Source organism: Psammomys obesus, unplaced genomic scaffold, assembly GCF_907164565.1.
Source record: "Psammomys obesus unplaced genomic scaffold, mPsaObe1.curated_primary_1811, whole genome shotgun sequence".
NCBI classification, from domain to species: Eukaryota; Metazoa; Chordata; class Mammalia; order Rodentia; family Muridae; genus Psammomys; species Psammomys obesus.
In genome coordinates this window covers 4319055-4337628 of record NW_026596134.1, presented here as the reverse complement: position 1 = coordinate 4337628, position 18574 = coordinate 4319055, and the positions used below count along the sequence as shown (strand labels likewise).

General features: G+C 54.2%; 1 protein-coding gene across 1 annotated transcript in view; it reads left to right on the top strand.

The window, feature by feature from the left end:
• The first annotated feature begins 7486 nt into the window (after nucleotides 1-7486).
• Eml1 (EMAP like 1) overlaps nucleotides 7487-18574 on the top strand; it is a 148294-nt gene continuing 137206 nt past the window's right edge. The window contains exon 1 of the mRNA XM_055592928.1: nucleotides 7487-7558. Coding sequence (XP_055448903.1) covers nucleotides 7531-7558 — 28 coding nt within the window. The 5' untranslated portion in view covers nucleotides 7487-7530. The remainder of the gene's footprint in view (nucleotides 7559-18574) is intronic.

Genomic DNA, 18574 nt, shown 5'->3' with positions numbered 1-18574 from the left:
GAGGCCCAGACAATACCACTGATCAAGATGCCTGCCTGCCACCAGAACGAGGGCCCAGCTTTAGGTCCCTATGTCTGCAGCAGGGTGCCGAGTGGCCCTGGGATTGCAGAAGAGGTCCTGGCATTAAGAACTTGATTTGAGCAGGGTGTGTGTGTGTGTGTGTGTGTGTGTGTGTGTGTGTGTGTGTGTTGATCCTTGGCCATTTCTGTAAACACTCTGGTCGAGCTGGACACCCATACCTACCTCACACCTGCTGACACCTGTGTACACTGTATTATACCTACTGACCCAGTCAGAGGAGGCTCTTGTCAGCCCTGGGGTTTGGAGGTTGAGGAAGCCTTCCTTTTATAGGCTGCCTGGCAGGCCCTGTGCTCTGGGCCAGCCCAGGGGGGTTGGTCCCAGCTCCTCGTTTTTCACTGTGTCAGAGACAAACTGCCCTTACCTCAGCAAGGCCCCTTCTCTACACTGGAGAAGCTGTAGAGCTGTGAGGACCTTTGATGTACACTGTCTTCCTCAGTACTGAGCAGCCTTGACTTTCCTCAGGAACAGATGAAGAAGCCAAGGCTTACGGAAGGGGGTGATTTTCTCTGTACAGTTGGGGCCTGGGGTGCATCTGGGAACAGGGGAGCATGTGCCCAGGTTCCTGGCCTGTCCCACCCTAGCCCAGGTTGTGTTGTACAAGTACTTCGGTCTCAGCTCCTGGGCAGGGGGTTGGGGACACCTCTGGAGCTGCAGGCCAGGTCCCATACCCCCTCCTGCCTCTCTCTTTCTGGTGTCCTAGTGAGGCTTGGGCAAAGCCACCCCTGACTTGTCACTGCCCCCACCAGCCCTTTCCCACAGCCACTTCGAAGGACTCTGTGTCTCATGTTGTCCTCAGCCCCGCCCTGCTTCTGCCCTATTACAGCCCCCACCCCTGCCCGGGGCACCTCTGAAGCTCCCCAGCTACCTGCCTCTCCATGTCAGCCCCTGTTTTCTGCCATGGCTGGGCCTGACAGCATCTCTCTCATCTGAAGGATCTGATTCTTCTAGGACCGTCAAGTTGCACATAATAGCATCCCCTGACTCGGACTGGCAATTGCCAAGCCTGAGTCCTCACATCTTCCTTGCCCCAAATCCTCCCAGGGGACAGGACATGGAAAAGTCAAGGTCACAGTCATCATGGAGTCAGTTTGCACTAATGATCCTTCACACCTGGTGGCCTGTACAGCGGGCCTGGGTTAGATCTCTATGCTGGAATCTAATGGATGGAAAGACAGAGGACAGGAAGGGCCCTCAGCCATGTCCTGTAGGGAGATGCCCTGCCAAGACCTCCTGAACCACTCTCTAACACACAGTGGACCTTCTGGGAGGGACGGGGCTCTCAGTCCAGCAGAGGTCAAATCCTGACCCATCTTGTCACCATCTTTGGAACTTGCTTTTCAGTTTCCTCACCCAAAACAGAGGAAAGACAGCAGGACTCACTTCTCCAGGCTGCGGGTGCAGCTAAGCATGTTCAAGCGTGGGGTGGAGCTTGGCACAGAGCCTGTGATTCCCTAGCTGCTGGCCGTTAGTAGTCTTTATTGCTTGCAGTCCCCAAAGGAGCCACATGGGGCCACGCTGGAGCAGCTCTGCAATGGCCTGATCACCCACTGACAGGGTGCTCTCTGCCTTCTTCGCCCTGCTGGGGGCCTGAGGCAGGGAGGCACCACGTCAGTCTCCTGCTGGTCATCAACCTGGCCCTCGGTTTTCAATACCTCGCCTAGATATGGTCTTGGACTGTGGGACGCTTGGAAGGGTGAACCTTACATCAAGAGCCTGCTGAAACTCAGACCACAAATGGGAATCCCTGGCCAGGAATGTATAAAGGGGTGGCCACAGGCTCTCTCATGCTGCTGTGCCATCCTCTCCAGGGGCAGTGGAGGGTCGCTGCCTCCCTGCCGGCCTCTAGGCAATGGTGACCTTCTGAAAGTTTCCTCCCTTGTAAACTTGGACACAAGAATGTGCGTGGGACATGGGTTCTGAATATATACTCACCCCCGGTAGGAAGCTTCCGGTATTTACCTTCTTGGGTAAGCAGCTTACACTCCTCCTTCCCCTAGACTTGAGACCCTTTAACAGTGATCGCTCCAAGCTCCCAAGTGGACAGAGCGGCTCTCCAGCAAGAGGCATGCTGGGAATTCTTGCTGCCGCTGCGGGGGTTGGGGACAAAGGGAGTAAGATCCTCTGAGAGAGCACAATCTAAAGGGAAGTTGGGGTTTCCCCTGGATGCTGGCTCACGGGTAAGCACCGCTTTGCTGTGTTCCATTCCTGGCTGCAACAGGAATATCCTGTCTTGCCAGGTAGCCAGTCAGGTTCCAGGGTCTAGCCTGGGTGGGGATGGGAGTCAGAGGAGCTATCTCTCCTTTCCACTCCCTCCTTAGGCTGGGGGGGGGGGTTAGAGTATGTGGCCAAGCCCTTTGCTGGCCCGAGTACCAGGGCAAAAGCCTGTCTCTACGAGAGCGACCCCAGGGAAGGCATTAGTAGAGGCAGCCTCAGGGGCCTGTTGAGCTCACCAACATGGCATGTTTGGGTTTAGCCCCCCTGGAATGCGGGTAACATCCCAGTTCTGTAGATGCATCTTAAGGGAGTTTTCCTGTCCCAGAGCCCCAGGCAGAGTGAGGGCCTCAGTATTTAGGTGCTGTGTCTGTGTCCATCCTCTTCCTGCTTTCACCATGAGGCGTTCTAGGGCCCTAATCCAGATGCGAGGGCTTTGACCTGAGAAGCCACAGGCTGCTGCTTCTCCCACCAGGGACACTAGAGTAGCTGGACTGGCCTGTTTGACCTCGATCCTGGAGGACCCCCAGGAGTGTTTTACTTAGGTGCTCGGGCTGGGCCAGAGGGCTGAGTGTATGGAATTAATTTCCAGAACTGTGCTGGGGCACACAAGCGTGTGTGTGTGTGTGTGTGTGTGTGTGTGTATGCCTGTGGATTTCCTATGTGCACATGCTTCCTGTGGTTGTGTATGAGCCTCATACATGTAAACCCCGTGTATGTGAACCTATGTGTGTGTGAGCCCCATGGGTACATATTTGGGTCTGCTTGGGTCTCTCAGTATCTCTGTATGTCCCCGCACGAGGTCTCCTCTTTGCATATAAGATGCATGTGAGTCTCCACAGATGTCTGTATGGCCACACGTGTGTGTCTCAGATTGTGTGCATCTGGATGTGGCTGAGCCTATCCTAGCTGGAGGAGGCATCTGTTCATATCAGAATTGGTGGAACCCATTGAGAAGCACCATCCTGGGCTAGACCTCAGCTAGGCAGCCTTCCTCGCATGCCCAGCCCACCTTCAGAGGCCAGGCCTCCTCCACAAGGCGTCCTGCTCAGGAAGCATAGCTCTGTCCAGTGCGGACGTGTGCCGGCCTTCAGGTCCCACCCGCTGAGATGCCGGGGAGGCTGTGTATTCTCTCAGTCAAGGTCAAGAGAGAAAGGAGGAGATGCTAGACGCCTAAGGCCTGACAGGCCGGTTGACCTGGAAGGGAGTGAGTACCAGGAGGAAAGTGAGGGAGAGTGGGTAGAACGTGGGCCTCCTCTCTGACCATGTCACCCAGGCTGCAGGCCCCAGGCTGGGCCCCACTGATGTCCAGTAAATGGCTGGCTCTTCATACCATTTTCTCTTTCAAAAGCCCCAAACTCCTGCTAACATCTCTCATCCCACCTGCAGATCTGCCATTCTTGGGGTCCCATGAGGTCTTTCTCATATCAGGCCCTTCTGCTCACTTCGACCCCTAGTCATTTCCGAGGCTTCTGCTGAACAGTTCCCCATAGAATCCCCCCTGACTCCCTTGTCCCGCTTTCCTGACCTCAGCCTGCACACCTGCAGCAGCCTGGGCCCCGGGAGACTGTAAAGAGCCCTTGGTACAGCCCTGGGAGTGGCCACCGTGCTGACCCCCACGAGCAGTTGTTGGAATTTGTACCAAGTGCTTGTGGGCTCTGAGACCTGGTGGGCCCAAGAACAGTTAGCTGGAGATGGCCAACTTCACACCAACTGGCAGAAGCCCGCCTGCACTCATGCAGACGATCGCCTCACGTGCATTTACACATGCTGTGCATTAAAGCACGTGTATGTACACATGCGCCTGATCACATGAAAGCACATCCCCACATCATCGAGCACATGCCCTACATGCCCTCTGCCGAGCACACGTACACACCTATGCCCAGTCACCTGCTCACAGATTTCATACATGCAGTGGCCTTGTTTGCTGCTCTTACGGCACCAAGGGCAAGAAATGAAGTTGGTTTTTTTTTTTTTTTTTTTTCCTCCTAACACATGTTCCCACAATAAAGAAAACAGGAAGGGACATGGAGCCAAGAACAGGAAGAGGAAGTGGCTGCACACAGGAGCCGACACTGGGCTGTCCCTCTGGGGTGGGATGTGGAGTCAGAGAGCCGGCTCCGGCTCCGTGAAAGGAGGCAGAAGGCTCCTTGTGGCACTTTGGAAGCCCCTGCCAGGGAGGCTATCGAGGTTGGGCATGGGCTTGTCCAGTCATCCTGAGGCCCTTGTAGAGCTGGCATCAGACCCTCTCTGTGTGTCACCAGGCTCCTTCCAGCCCTGGTCCTGCAGTCTGTCCACCAGGACCAAAAGTGGAGCCTCCTTCCTAAGCCCGTTGTTTACCCATGCTGGGACCCGCCTCATTCCTGACACCCTGCTGGGACGGCAGGACTCGGCTGTCCTGAAAGGTGCTCCTGTGAAACGAGCCTGTCCCCGGAGCCCAGAGCAAGAGGTGAGAGCTGAGGCTGTGCACACCTCATGGCAGGGAATAGTGGGACTCTCCCACCCACTAGCCTAGCCTAGGGCCAGCTACACAGGAGGTGTCCATTAGTGCTTCTCCATGTGAAAGGAGAGGGGCACCAAAGCCACAAAGCAGGGCAGGTCCCCAGGGGCAGGTCCGACTCCCCAACCTGCTCCTTCTAATGGCCACTCCTTTCCTGGTCTCACCTCCCTGGGACACAGGTGGCACCTACAGTGACTTGCTGCACGCCCCAAACTGTGGGCCCCTGGTACCCTTAATTCCCACTGCCCTTACTTTTCTGCTGCTGTGACAGAACACCAGGACCAAGGCACCTCATAAAAGAAAGCATTTAACTTGGGGCTCACGGCTGCAGAGGGTGAGCGTTCGTGATCATACATGGCAGGGAGCATGGCAGCAGACAGGTGGGCAGGCATGGTGCTGGAGCAGTGGCTGGGAGCTCACGCCTGATCCACAAGCACAAGGCAGAGCTAAGCGGGAGTAACTCGGGCTTTTGCAAGCTCGGAGCCCAGTCTCGGTGACACTCCTCCTCAGTACAGGCCTGGCCGTGTCCGCTAATCCTTTCCAAACGTCCGCCAACTGGGGACCAAGCATTCAAACAGATAAGCCTAAAGGGGGGCGGGGGCATTCTTATTCAAACCACCTCAGCCCCCCTCCCCCCCCCCCCCCGAGTCAGGGTACCTCCCACATCTGACTTCTCTCCAGCGCCCGCCCTATTTGGCAAGTGCTAGGTAGTTCTGGCAGGGGTCAAGGAAGGAGAGGACTTGCAGGACAGAGGCAATGCAGACCTCATGGCTCTGCAGACAGCCCCAGGGGGTCTGGGTTGGCTTTCTCTTTTATCACTTAAAATTAAGGCCTGAGTTGGAAGGGACCTAGTATGGCCACCAGTTCTGGCCACCGGTTCTGGCCACCGGTTTGCTGGGACTGAGGACATTCCCAGGGTGCAGGCAGGACCTTTGGGGTAAAAAGTGCTGAGCAAACATGATAGCCAGTCACCCTCAAGGGACTCCACAGCTCTCTCTCCAGCCCATCCTGACGTTTGAACTTCCTCGGGATACCTAACCAGGCTGGCCAGCTTTGCTTGCATGCTTCCAATGGTGGTGAGCGCATTACTTTGCTCATCAAAGCAACGAGGAATAGACAAGGGAGCAGCGCAGTGGGGACCAGGCACTGGCCACATCAAGGTCAGAGTTTGGGGAGTACTGTTCAGGGGCAGTGGAGGCACAGTGCCGGGGGTGGGGGGGCTGAGCTGCCTCTGGGCAGTTAGAGAAGAAGAGGTGGGAGGTGAGCAGGAGAGAGAATGGAGGGAAAGGGGAAATGCCTGGCATACAGAACAACATCAAGCAGAACAGAAGACCCGGGACCTTTTGCAGAGTTTGAGGCCCTTTGCTAGTCTTTGCTGTACAGCGGGCTGGTGCTGAGTGAGGGTGGGATCCAACTCTTCAGGCCTTCTTTCTCCCTTTTCTTGGGAAGGACTTCTTTTGATACTTGGTGGCCTCAACTCTCTTTCCTAACTCTCAGAGCCAGGAGGCTCCAGAACCATTTTTCTGAGGCTCATTGGCCCTCAGTACCAGTATCTACCCCCTCCTCCAGGAAGTTTGCCTGGCTTCTCCTGCCTTGAATGCTTCCCTTCACAGGAAAATATACTTCCTGCCTGGACAGTGATGTCACTGTCAGCCTGTGCTGGGTACCCCAGCCACTCCCCTACTGGGGACTGACACCCCTTTCCTTTGCACCTGCTGGCTCACGTTCCTGGAATGGACACTGTAGCCAGACAACTCTTTCAGGGAAATATGGAAGCACTCTCCATCTCTCCAACTAAGTTCCTTCCCAGAGCCACCCTACCCCCTTTTCTTTAAGCTGCTTTGCTTCGAGTATCTCACAATAGGAACAACTCCAGGTGATGTCCCTGGGAGCCCTGTCCCTACACTTGATCTGCCCACTGCCTTGTGGGAGCCAGGAGGGGACTGAGTTGACTCTTGGTAAAGCATACAGCAAGCACATACTAAGTGCTTGCAGCTGTGTGTTCTCTCAGTTTGTGTCTCCTGTGTGAGCACGGAAGTCACGTCACTTCCAACACGTGTGGAGCAGAAAGCACCCTGTGCGTGTCCAGAAGTGTGGGTGCCCTTGGCTAAACAAAGGCAAGGCTTCCTATGCCTTGGAGACAGACAGCCTGGCTCCAGATCCTGGTTACACCCCTGAGGGCCGGTTTCCCTGTAGGGTCCCTTAACCCTGCCTGTGACGCGGACCTGATGCGGCTGTCTGGAAGGCAGAATGAAACAAGTGCCGCCGTGCTCTGCGTGCCTCCCGGTGCCAGCGCGCAGTCGCTGGCAGCATCCCTTGATATCCTCCTTCACTAAATGCCCATAAATGGGCCTGGCTTAGTAGGTGGGACCAGACACCAGGAGGGAGGGAACAGGCATTCCATAGTCTCCAGAGCTGGGTTTTCTAGGGACTGGTCCAGCACCCTGGGGTGCCGTGGCTTCTCAGGCAACATTCTGGGGCTGCTGAGGAGAGGCCCCAGGCAGGGGAGGGCAGGGCCTAGATTTATCCACCAATCGCACAGGTTCCTGGCACCGGGAGCACGCTCTTATCTGCCCAGCCCAACATGGGGAGGGGTGGCCAGGCTGGCTGAGGCAGGACACTGCCTAGGGGCCGGACACGGAGCAGTCCCAAGCCAGGCTGGGTGGGTGACGGCTGTTGAGGGCTCTGAGTGTCCCTGCCGGCTGGTGGCCAGCTGGCTGCCCATCTCCCCCACCATGTCGGACGGCGAGGGCCCCTCGGCTGGTGAGTGGCAGTGCTATATTTACCGGCCACGGCTCCGGTTGCAAAGGCAAGGCCTCCGGTCACCAAGGGCACCCGGCCCCCCACGGGCTGCAGGCAGCATTGCAGTGGGGACCCCTTTCCCTTAGCTGGATGCTTGGGAGCTGCAGCCCAGCATAGGCAGTTTGAGTTTCAAAGCTCAGCCCTGGTTGCACCCCCCTGATTTCCTTGCAGGCTTTAGCAGGAAGCTGTACCTCTAGCAAATTCTCAGCCTGGAGAAAGAACGGTGCTGACCACAGGGATCCAGCTGGGGGCCTGGGCTTCAAAGCGGGTGCAGGGTGCATGGCCTTTGACACCAAATGTAACTGAAGGCTTGTCAATATTAGTCTGGGGCACTCTTGTAGCTCAGGTTTCCCGGGATCCTCCGCTGGTTTGAGATCCGCTCCTGAGAACACCTCCTGGGCTGGAGGTGGTTGGGATACATGTGAGAGGAGATTCTGGCCCTGCCCCCGTGCCCTGACGTGTGGTGGGGGTAGGCTGTCTCAAAATATCGGAAACTGAGGACCCCGTACTCAGTGTTTACTGTGGGACTCTGGAGTAAGCGGTCCACGCTCTGATCTCCAATCTGTCACTTTCAGGTTGTGTGACATGGCTCAATTTCTCTGAGGTTTGGTGTTTTTGTGGGTGAGAATAAGACCGTGGCTATATACCTAACAGTTTGTGAAAACTGTGACAATGTACAAAGGATCTGCTGGTATCCATGAGCACAGTGCTTCCTTTGAGACAGGATGAGTAGGTACCGGGGGGCTGGTGCTCAGAGGCGCACATGACCTGGGCATCTCCCCGAAGTGGTGTCCCTGGTAAGACACAACTCAGCTCTGGCTCATAGTCTTCATCCTAAACCCTCACCTTGGTGATTCTTAGGCGTTCACAGGCGTGCCAGGCTGTCCCAGGAGGCACTGTGATATCTGATGGACAGTCGGGGCCTGGCTCTGTGTGTGTGTCGGGAGAGAGACACGGGCAAAAGCAGCCCGACCTCTTTGCTTCCACTGGGTGCCAGCAGAGCTGGCTGCCAAGCCTTGCTGCTGGGGCTGTGTAGGCCACCGGTGCCTGAGGAGCTGCCAGCGGCAGTCTCTGGCTGGCCAGGCCCCACACCTGACACAGACCCGGAATAGCTCTCTCCCCTGCACCGGGGACACAGCCCTCGTTTTAGCAGTTTGTAAAGCCACCCGTAGGTAGAGTATTTCAGGAAGGCTAAGACAATATTTAGCTTGCCAGGGCAATGGTGTGGGGCTGAGAATACATGTTTGTGGGGTCTGGGGGCCAGGACTGGTCCTCTCTGTCCCTTCCATGACTAGGAGAGTACTGGGCTGGGGTCAGTTCTGGTTTGCTTTGTCCTGGCTCAGCAGAGGCACTGAGCAAGCGCCTGGCTTCATTTTCCTGGTTGTAAAAATGCAATATGGTGGAAGAAAGATAAACTTCCTTATATGAGCCTGACACAGGGCCTTATTTGAGAATATAAACAGGTCCCGCTGAGGAGGCTGAGGCAGGAGGATTTAAAGTCTGAGGCCAGCCTCAGCTACATAGAGAGACTCTGTCTCAAAAAACAAAAACAATAGGAAACAAAACAAAACAAAACACACCTTTCCCCAAATAACAACAAACAAACTGGCCTGTGGGCGCACCGTAGCGGGCTCTGTGCTGGAGTCTCCTGGAGTAAGTGGCCTGACATTCAGGTTTCCCTGGCACTCCTTCATCCAGCAACAGACTCAGGAAGCAGCAGTGAAATCTCCTGGTTGTCCCTAACCACACTCAGGGCCTGTGACAACAGTGTCAACATTCTGGAGACCTGTGAGCCCTTGGTCATAGCTCCACCGTTTTTTCATCTATCCCAAGGGGCTGGTGAAGGGGCTCTGCTCTTCATTCAGGAATCCAAAACATGAGCAGTGTGAGGGGCTTTCAGAGAAGGAAGTGAAGGGACTGGGTATTTTGGAACTACTGTTTACTGCCTGGAGGCAAGTGGCATCAACTCTACTGTATAGCTAAGGAAACTGAAGTCCAGAGGGCACATGACATGCCCAAGGTCATCCAGCCTCTATAGGCTCCAGCAGAGGCTTGAGCTTGGCTCCCCCATTCTCTCTGCTCAGTACCCAGGTTAGGTCCTTATTCCGGGAATGTCATCCTGCCTTCGGCCACACCCCCTTTTTAGAGATAGCTAGGTAGCTCATCAGTGCCTCCAATCATCTGGAGCCTGTAAAAAAATGTGGTACCTTGTTAGGGCATCCGGAAAATTCCACCCAGAGCGGAGCACAGCAGGCGGCTCAGGCTCAGCGATTTACGGCCTTATGCCTGGGCAGGCAAGCCTGGAGGAGGCTAAGGTTACCCAGGAGTCAGCACTGTATTTATAGCAGGAAGTGCCAGCACACTGAAGGCACAGTCTTTTCGATGCCTGCGTTTTAGACGGGGCTCCACTTCCTGCACGCAGGGGAGACTCGGATGCACCACTTGACCCAACAAAGCCTTAGCTTCACCACTGGTAAAATGGAGATTTGCCCCATCCTTCACGGGGTCTGCAGTTAACACCTTCTGGACATCCTAGCCCTGAGGGATTTCTTCCATACATCCCGTCATTCCTGTGTCTGTCTTATGCCACCCAGTCCCTTTCAGTGGAAGGAGCATCCAGGCCTCTGGGCTATCAGTTTCTCTGTGGTTAGGAGGGACACGAAGCAACCAGTCAACTATGAGCCATAAGAACACGCTGCTGCACTATCAGAGCAGTGACTGCGGTCAAACCAGACCAGGGTTCAAATCCCTGCTCTACCACTCACTAGCTCTGTAGCCTTGGGCAAGTCACACACCTGATGGGTGAACATTTGTCCTGCTAGAGAATGTGGTGTAGGTGTAGGGGAAGTAACTGAGTGTGTGGAGGGGACAGGAACTGAGTGTGTGCCTGCCTACTGAGTGACCTGTGACCTCCGTGTAGCTTCTTCCGGTTCCACCGTGAGACATGGCCACTCTCCATCCTGCTGTTGGGGCTAGTTGTTCTTGAAGCATCACCTCCCTTCACAGCCCTCTGCCTCAGCTAAGCAGCCCCGACCTCCTCACAGGCTCCCCTGATAACCCTACGTCTTGAAGCCCTCTCCCTCAATTCAGCAGCATCTTCCTAAGAACAGGGCCTGAAGACATGGGGGGGGGCGCATCTCCCCCCTCACTCGATTTCTCCAGGCACACCATAGACCCGCCATCTTCCTCACCTCGGTCCCTCTGCAGGCACCGACACAGCCCGCACCCGGTCCTCATCCCGGCACTTTTACCTCACTTCCCCCTGGAGGCTGTCCCCCCTCCATCTGTGCTGCCCCGTACTCCCGTTCGGCTGTGCCGACCTCCGGGGACACGCCTGGCAGAGCCTTGCCCGCCCTGGATCCTGGCTTCAGAAAGGGACTGAACTAGCCTGGGGTACACTGAGGACCTGAGCCAAGTCCTCTTGCCTCGTGCCCCTCACAACACATGAGCGTGCTGGCCCCAGAACAGCCCGAGAAGTGATGAGATCTTCCTGTCCCCAAGGGTTGCAGACGGCCACGCAGCCTGGGTGCTGTCCTCCTCTGTGGCTGCTGACCGGCTGGTGGACACCCCGCATCAGAAGCCATCACACCACGGGGAGGCCAGGGTCGTTTGGGCTTCATTTTAGGGTCTTAGGATGTGGTCGCATGACACTGTGGCCCTGGCCTGTGGCAGCCAGGCCATTATGATGGGACCACATGGTGGCAGAGTGGCTTGCCTCATGGTAGCCAGGAAGTAGAGGGTGTGGGGTGAGGGGATCTCCAGAGCCTGCTGCAGTGACCCACCCTCTTCTGGCCCACCTCCTAGGGGCCCACTGGCCTGCTGACAGAACCTTGGACTAGAGGCCAGGATCAGACAGCAAGCTGCATTATTTCTCTGAATCTATTTTATTTATTTCACACGTATATGTGTGTAAGCCTGGGTGTGTGCTGTATGTCCGTGTGGTGATCAGGGGACAGCTTGTGGCAGCTGGTTCTCTCCTCCCACCCTGTGGGCTCCAGGAGTTATACACAGTTCGTCAGGCTTGGGGGGAAACGACTTTACCCACCAATACACCTTTCCGGGAGTTCCCTGTGTTTTTATTTTTTCACTGTGTGTGTATGTGTGTGTGTGTGTGTGTGTGTTAGTGGTAGTGGTGTCAGGGGACAACGTGAAGGCATCAGCTCTCTTAGACTGTGTGGACTCTGGAGATCACGCTCGGCCTGTCAGCTGGGCACCAAGTGCCTTTATCTCCCGAACCATCTCACCAGCCTCATTTCTCGTATCCTTAAAGGAAATAAAGTTCTTAGCATTTGGACCACAGGCTCCTTTCTTCTTGATATTGTACAGTCCAGGAAAGTCTTAGAACTGTTTGCTGGGCAGCTTTGACCTGTCAGTGCCTACCCAGGCGGTGTCTCAAACCTTTGCAGGTTGCATTTTTATTTTGAGGTTGGCACTCATTCAAATGGCCTCTTGGTTCACACCGGCTGCTCTGAAAGGTGGGACAGGCTGGGTTTGCTGCAGAAAACAAATGGTTCACAGCGGTGAAGGTTTCTTATTCATGCAGAGTTCATTCCATTCCAGTCCAGCCCGGACACCAAAGTGTCCCATACAGACCCATGTTTACAGAGCAGAGACACCAGCATGGCCCATCATATGGCCACACAGGAAGTGCTGGACATGACTGTGCTGGCATCTCATTGGCCAAAGCATGTCACATGACATGTATAAAGGCAAAAGGGTCAGTGTTGTGTGAGTGAATGAGAGTAATGATCACCTTCAGTCGACTCTTCCTGCGTCAACATTTTTGGTAACTTTCCAGTAATCCACGTTAATTATGAAAAGCTCATAGCGCTTTGTGTAAACTGGCCAGCAGTCACGATGTAAGTCATGTGACTTTCAACGTGTAAATCACACAAAGCAAGGGGAGAGAATTTTCAAGCCGTCTTGCTCTCCCACAGACGCGAATTTGCACTTAAAAGCAAAAAATATCCATTCGTTTGTTCCCGGACACTTGGGCTGCTTCTGTCTCTTGGCTGTCTTCACAGCGCTGCCTGCGGTGCAGATGTCCCCGAACATACGGATTCCATTTCCCCAGGAGTGAGCTGTCTGGATCAGATGGCGAGCCTATTTTTAAGTTTTTGAGGAACCAGACTGATTTCCATGGCAGCTGGACTAGCTTATATTCCCACCAGCCGTGGAGGAGGTCTCCTGCTCCTCTGTAGCCTTCCCGCTTTTTAAATGTGTTGTAGTGTGCGTCTGTGGGTGTGTGCGCGTGTCTCTGTGTGCCTGCGTGTGCACAGATGATGTGTGCCTGTGTCTCTTTCTCTCTGTGTGTACAGATTGAGCACAGGAAAATGATGTATGTGTGTGTGTGTGTGTGTAGGGCGTGCTCCAGCACACATGTGAGCTCAGAGAACAGCTTGAGTCCATTCTTCCTGTTCACCTTTCCGTGGGTTCTCGAGGTTGGGTTGGGGTTTTGGGCCTGCATGGCAAGCGTGTTTCTCCCATGAAGTGGTCCTTCCTGCCATCATCTTCTAGACTCCAGCCATTCTAACAGGCGCAAGGCGATGTATTACTGTGCCTTTAGTTTGTTCTGCTCTGGTGATTTCTGGTGCCCAGCACATGCGCACGGACCTCATGGCCATCTGAGCATCCTCTGAGAAATGCCCGTCAGGTCTGGCTCCTCTCTTCATGGTTGGATTGTTCTGTTCCTAACTGTGGAGCTATTTTGAATTTCTTTCCTTTTTTGTTCATTTTTAATTTAGTTTTGTATAGTTTACGTTTCTGAGACGGGGTCTTACTGTGTAGCTCTGGCTTGGAACTCACTTTGTGAACCAGGCTGGCCTTAAACTCACAGATCTTTTTCTGCCTCTGCCTCTGCAGTACTGGGATTAAAGAGATGTGTCACCGATCCTGATGGTTCATTTTTTTTTTAATTTAATTTTGTTTTGTTTTCCAAGAGAGGGTTTTTCTGTGTAGTCTTGGCTGTCCTGGACTTGCTTTGTAGACCAGGCTGGCCTTGAGCTCACAGAGATCCACCTGCCTCTACCTCCCTGAGTGCTGGGATTACAGGTGTGTGCCACCACACCTGGCTTAATTTAATGAGACAGGGTCTATACTGCAACCCAGGCTGGTCTGTAACTCAGTATGTAGCCCAAGCTAGTCCCAAAATCACTTGCCTCAGCCTCCCTCATGCTGGGATTATAGGCATGAGCTATGACATTTGCCTTGACTTTCTTTCTTCTTAAGACTGAGATCTCTCTCTCCCTGTCTCTCTCTCTGTTTGTGTATGTGTGTGCGCATGTACATGTGGGTGCCTAAGGCGGTCAGAAAAGGTTATCAGATCTCTTGGAGTTGGAGTTACAGGAGGTCGTGAGCTCCCTGATGGGGGTTCCCTGCAAGAGCTAGCTATGCTTTTAGCCCCTGGGATGGCGAATTTCTTACGTGTCCTGCGTATTAATCCTTTGCTAGATGTATATAGGTCTCCTTTGGGGACCCTCCGGGTTCTCAGGTTGTTGCATGAAATGATGCGGTATTTGTGTGCCCATCCCCTGGAGTGTTTCACATCGGCTCTCCTCGACTTCCTGGCACCCTGCTGGTTAAGGGAGAAATGATCAGGTCGTCTGTACATGCCTCGTAGGTGAGACCTTAGGCCTAATGATGCAGCACTTGTCAGCTCCGCTGTGATAGTTTGCTTTGGGGACACTCTGTTTCCCCGTTGCCTGGGTCCACAGATGCAGCAGGCAGGGACGCAGAGGGCTACAAGGCTTCCAAAGTCTTGTTTGCCTTCCCAGGGGTGCTCTCTCTGTCGATCGTTTCCTTTTGCTCTGCAGCAGCTTGTTCAGGGGGTAGAATCCCGTTTATCTACTTATGCTTTTGTTATGTATGCTTTTGAGAGATTATTTAAAAAAAAAAAATCCCTACCCAAAACGCTATGTACATTGGTGGTGGGCTGTTCCGATGGAATGTTAGTGAGCCGTGAAAAAGGAGGAAACGTAGCCACCCGGGACAACATGGAATGGAGTTACATTACCTAACGTGATAAGGAGTCTAGCATCAAAGGACAGGTACTTCGAGATCTCACTGTCATGTGGAGTCTGGCAGCCTTGATCCCTAGATGTAGAATGTGGCCTGGTACTTACCAGTGTCTGGGGCAGGGAGGGGAAGGGGTGGGAGGACCTAGACAAGGGAACGGAACCTTAGTGAGATCCTCGAGATCTGTGGAACCCACTGTGACTGGCGCTAAGGGTGGCCTGCCACACACCCGGAACACAAAGGGAGTGGGTGACAAGGGCTCTCGGTATTAAACAGGCGAGGCGGCCTGTTTGGTCACCCAGCCACCCCTCAGTTACGGACAGACTTCAGAGCAGTGTCAGGCAGCACGCAGTGAATCACACACGACGCCGCTGGTTCGTTTTAGCTGAAAAGAAGAAATCAGAACAGAGACAGGTAGAGAGGTGACTGCACATCTAGACAGCAGACCACGGGCTAGCCACGGAGGGACTAAACAGAGTTAATCTCAGACCTCTGGTCACAGAACTGGGAGAAATAAATTCATGTTGTCTAAGAGAAAAGAAAAAGAAAAATTAATTTCGGAAAGATTTGGTTCCAACGCCAGCAAAGAGCTGCACGGTTTTGGGAAACAGCTCTTGTCGGTCAAGAGCCTTACTTTACCGACTGGTCTGCCTCCCCAGCTCCGAAAGCCTCTTTTGATGTTCCGTTTTTTAAGGTACAAAAGAGAGAGTGTGGCAGGCGAGGTGTGACACCAGGGAGCTCAGAAGGAAATGATTAGAGGGAAATTGTGGGTGGGGCAGGTGTGCGGACGCTCCAGGGACAGTCTGTCTTGTGGCTCTGATGGACACGATTGCACACAGTCCGCATGGGAGCCAGGGTCCATAGTGACCACCTCTGCCAGCTGCTATGGCCACAGGCCTGCGGTGCCAGCATTGGGCAGGTAGCCCAGAAAGACTAGGAGCTTGTGGCCAGCCTGAGCTACACAGAATAAAACCCCGTTTCAACTAACTAGCTAACTAACTAACCAACTAGCCAATCAGCCTAACCTTGTTCTGATAGTATATACATGTAGCCAAACAGATTCAAATAAAATTTTACAGTTGACCAGAGGGCAGAGCATAACACACCTTGGTTCTTTCTTGTTTGATTTAGTTTTCGTTTTTTGAGACAGAGTTTCTCTGTGTAACCCTGGCTGTCCTGGACTCGATTTGTAGAGCAGGCTGGCCTCAAACTCACAGAGATCCACCTGCCTCTGCCTCCAGAGTGCTGGGATTAAAGGTGTGTGCCACCATGCCAAGCCTCTACACACCTTATAACAAGAGAAGGCCTGGTTTAAATAAAGTACAGTTTGCAGGGCTGGGGAGATGGCTCAGTGGGTATGAGCACTTGCTCTTCAAGCATGAAGACTTGAGTGCGAATCCTCAGAGCCCATGTAAAAAGCAAGGCCTGGCTGTATGTCCCCGTAATCCCAACATTGTGGCTGGAAACAAGAGGATCATGGGAGTTGGCTGGATGACTAGCCTAGCAGAAATGGTGAACTCTGGTTCCATGAGAGACCTAGCTCTGGCCTCTGGATGTGTGTGCATCTGATACTGACACACACATAACACACACACACACACACACACACACACACACACACACACACTCACTCAGTTTTCAGCCTACTTGATGCTTATGAACAGTTCACTAAGAATGATGTCACTGGAAATAGGGCTGGAACTGTAGCTGGGGCTGTGAGCTCTGCGCTTGGGACAGAATGTCTCTGCAGTCCCACACTGGCCCTAATCACATCAGCTAGGGCTCTTGCCTCATCATTTCCAGTGGGAAGATGTCAGGAATTGGTACAGTGGCCGCAGGCACCCTTCCAGGCCCCTTAGTCTGACTCTATGGGACTTGCCAAGCCTGTGCTACGAGCCCCCTGCTCCCCACCTCCTTGTAAAGCAGGGCTTCAGGAGAGCCCTGGGTCTGAAGCTGGAGGCCTGGCCTGGAGCCGGCTCTGTCTTACCTCAGCCTGTCCGGGCTCAGGTAAGTCTCTCCTCCAGAGAGCTTACCACAGCTCCTAGCCAGGAGCACAACATAAAGACAAATGCTACCTCCCTGCCTGAGCCAGGGCCAGGGAGGTACCCGCAAGCCTCCAGCCACCTGCTGGAGCAGCCGGGGACTGCAGCAGGTTCCTGCTCTGCCCCTTCCCCGGAGAAGGCTGAGCAATACCTGTGGCAGTGGGACAGGGCTGCAATGGGGGCGCCTGTGCCACCCCCCCAAAACCCCAGGGCTCACAATTCCTCACAGAGGGAGGCACAAGTGGGACCACACTCCTGTCCTGTGTGCGCAGGTGCCCTGCCCGGAGACCCTCCTTCCCATCTGTGCTTGTTCATCCAGGTTGTCACAACCCCTTCAGGTGACACGTGTGCACAAGCTCAGACACCTGGGATGAGCACAATTAGACAGACAGACAGCTAACATTTTCAGGAGAGAAAAACAAAAGCAACCAAACCACCACCACCAACAAAAACCTGGGGCTGGTGACATAGTTGTAAGGGAAGTATCTGCCATGCTGGCATGGGGACCCGAGTTCTAGCCTCTAGACCCCTTCTGTCCCCCACTGTAGAATGCTGAGGACCCCGACTCTCCCGGAAATGTAGAGGAATTTTTAGAGGACATTGAGCATTGTCCAAGCCCAAGTCTGTATCCGGGGTGCAGCATCACGGGGGTGGGAGGTAGGGAGGCCGAGGCTGCCAGCTGTGGCTCACAGATAGCAGAATCTGAGGGGAGGGCAGGTTGCCTTCTAGGAATGGCCTGTGCTTCATAGATAGTGGAGAAAGGCCATGGCTCACAGGCCAGGACACTCCAGGGACCCAAGAGTGCCCCGTTTGTGTCTGTTGGCCACTCCTGTGTCAGTCAAACCCAGGTTTGCAGCGGATCAGGACTGACCAGGCGAGCTTATGGGCAGGCCTGGGATTTTCTTTACAGGAGGGCCTTGGGGAAAAGGCCAGTCCTAGGGATTCCTGAGAGGAGATGGAAGGACACGCCCAGCTCAGCACCCACGCTTCAAAGGCACCGAGCCTCTGTTCTGCCCTCTGGCAGACATCAGCCAGGTAGAGTGACAACGAGGCTGCAGGGCCCCGTGGGGACACTGAGGCTTAGGGAAGTGGATCCCATGTCACAAAACCCCAGATGGTGTTCCCTGTGCACATTTCATCCGTTTTCTGTCTTTCCTAAAACTTGCCGAGTGTATCTCGAAAGTGATGAGTCACAGTGACTCATAGTAAGTACCCTGTCCTTTACCTTGCTCGTTTTGCGGCTGCCACCTGCACCTAGCCCGTACCCAGCGGCGCGCCCACCACTCTTTCTCCTCAGCCTCTGGCAGCTGGGTCTGCTTCCTGTTCCTGTGGGTTTGCACTCCGGACTGCCCAACAGTGTGTGCTGTTGGATGCTGAGATCTTAGGGCAATTTCCAAGTTTGTTGTTGCAGCCAGAATTGTGACATCATTCCACCTCTGTGCAAGTTGCACTGTGTAGCTGACCCGTCCGCTAGCCGACGGCACTGGCTGCCACACCTGGCCGTGCTGAACCTTTTAAGGACTCACCCTCCAGACTGTGGCTTCTGGGGACATGTTTTGTGCGCCACTAGCACTGTCCTGACCCCGCGTTCCCACAGGAAATTGTGCGTTATGATCACCGTCATTCTGGGGACGATGGGGTGTCATCCCCCTGTGGCACTGACCCCGGCTTCTCTGGTGGCTAAGGCTGCATTTCCTCAGATGCTCACTGGCCAGCCGTTTTTGGCTCTGTGACCTCAAGCCTCAGTTTGCCTACCTGTGTAAGGGGACAAGGACAGTATCTGCCTCCCAAGTTTATGCAATGGTCAGGTCCTGAGCCCAGATGCCCACCGGTGGCCATTGTTGCTTGGAGCTTCAGGCTGCATTAAAGTCCTTCCTTCAAAAGCTGACAGTAGTAGAGAGGGTCGAAGGGGAAGCCAGAC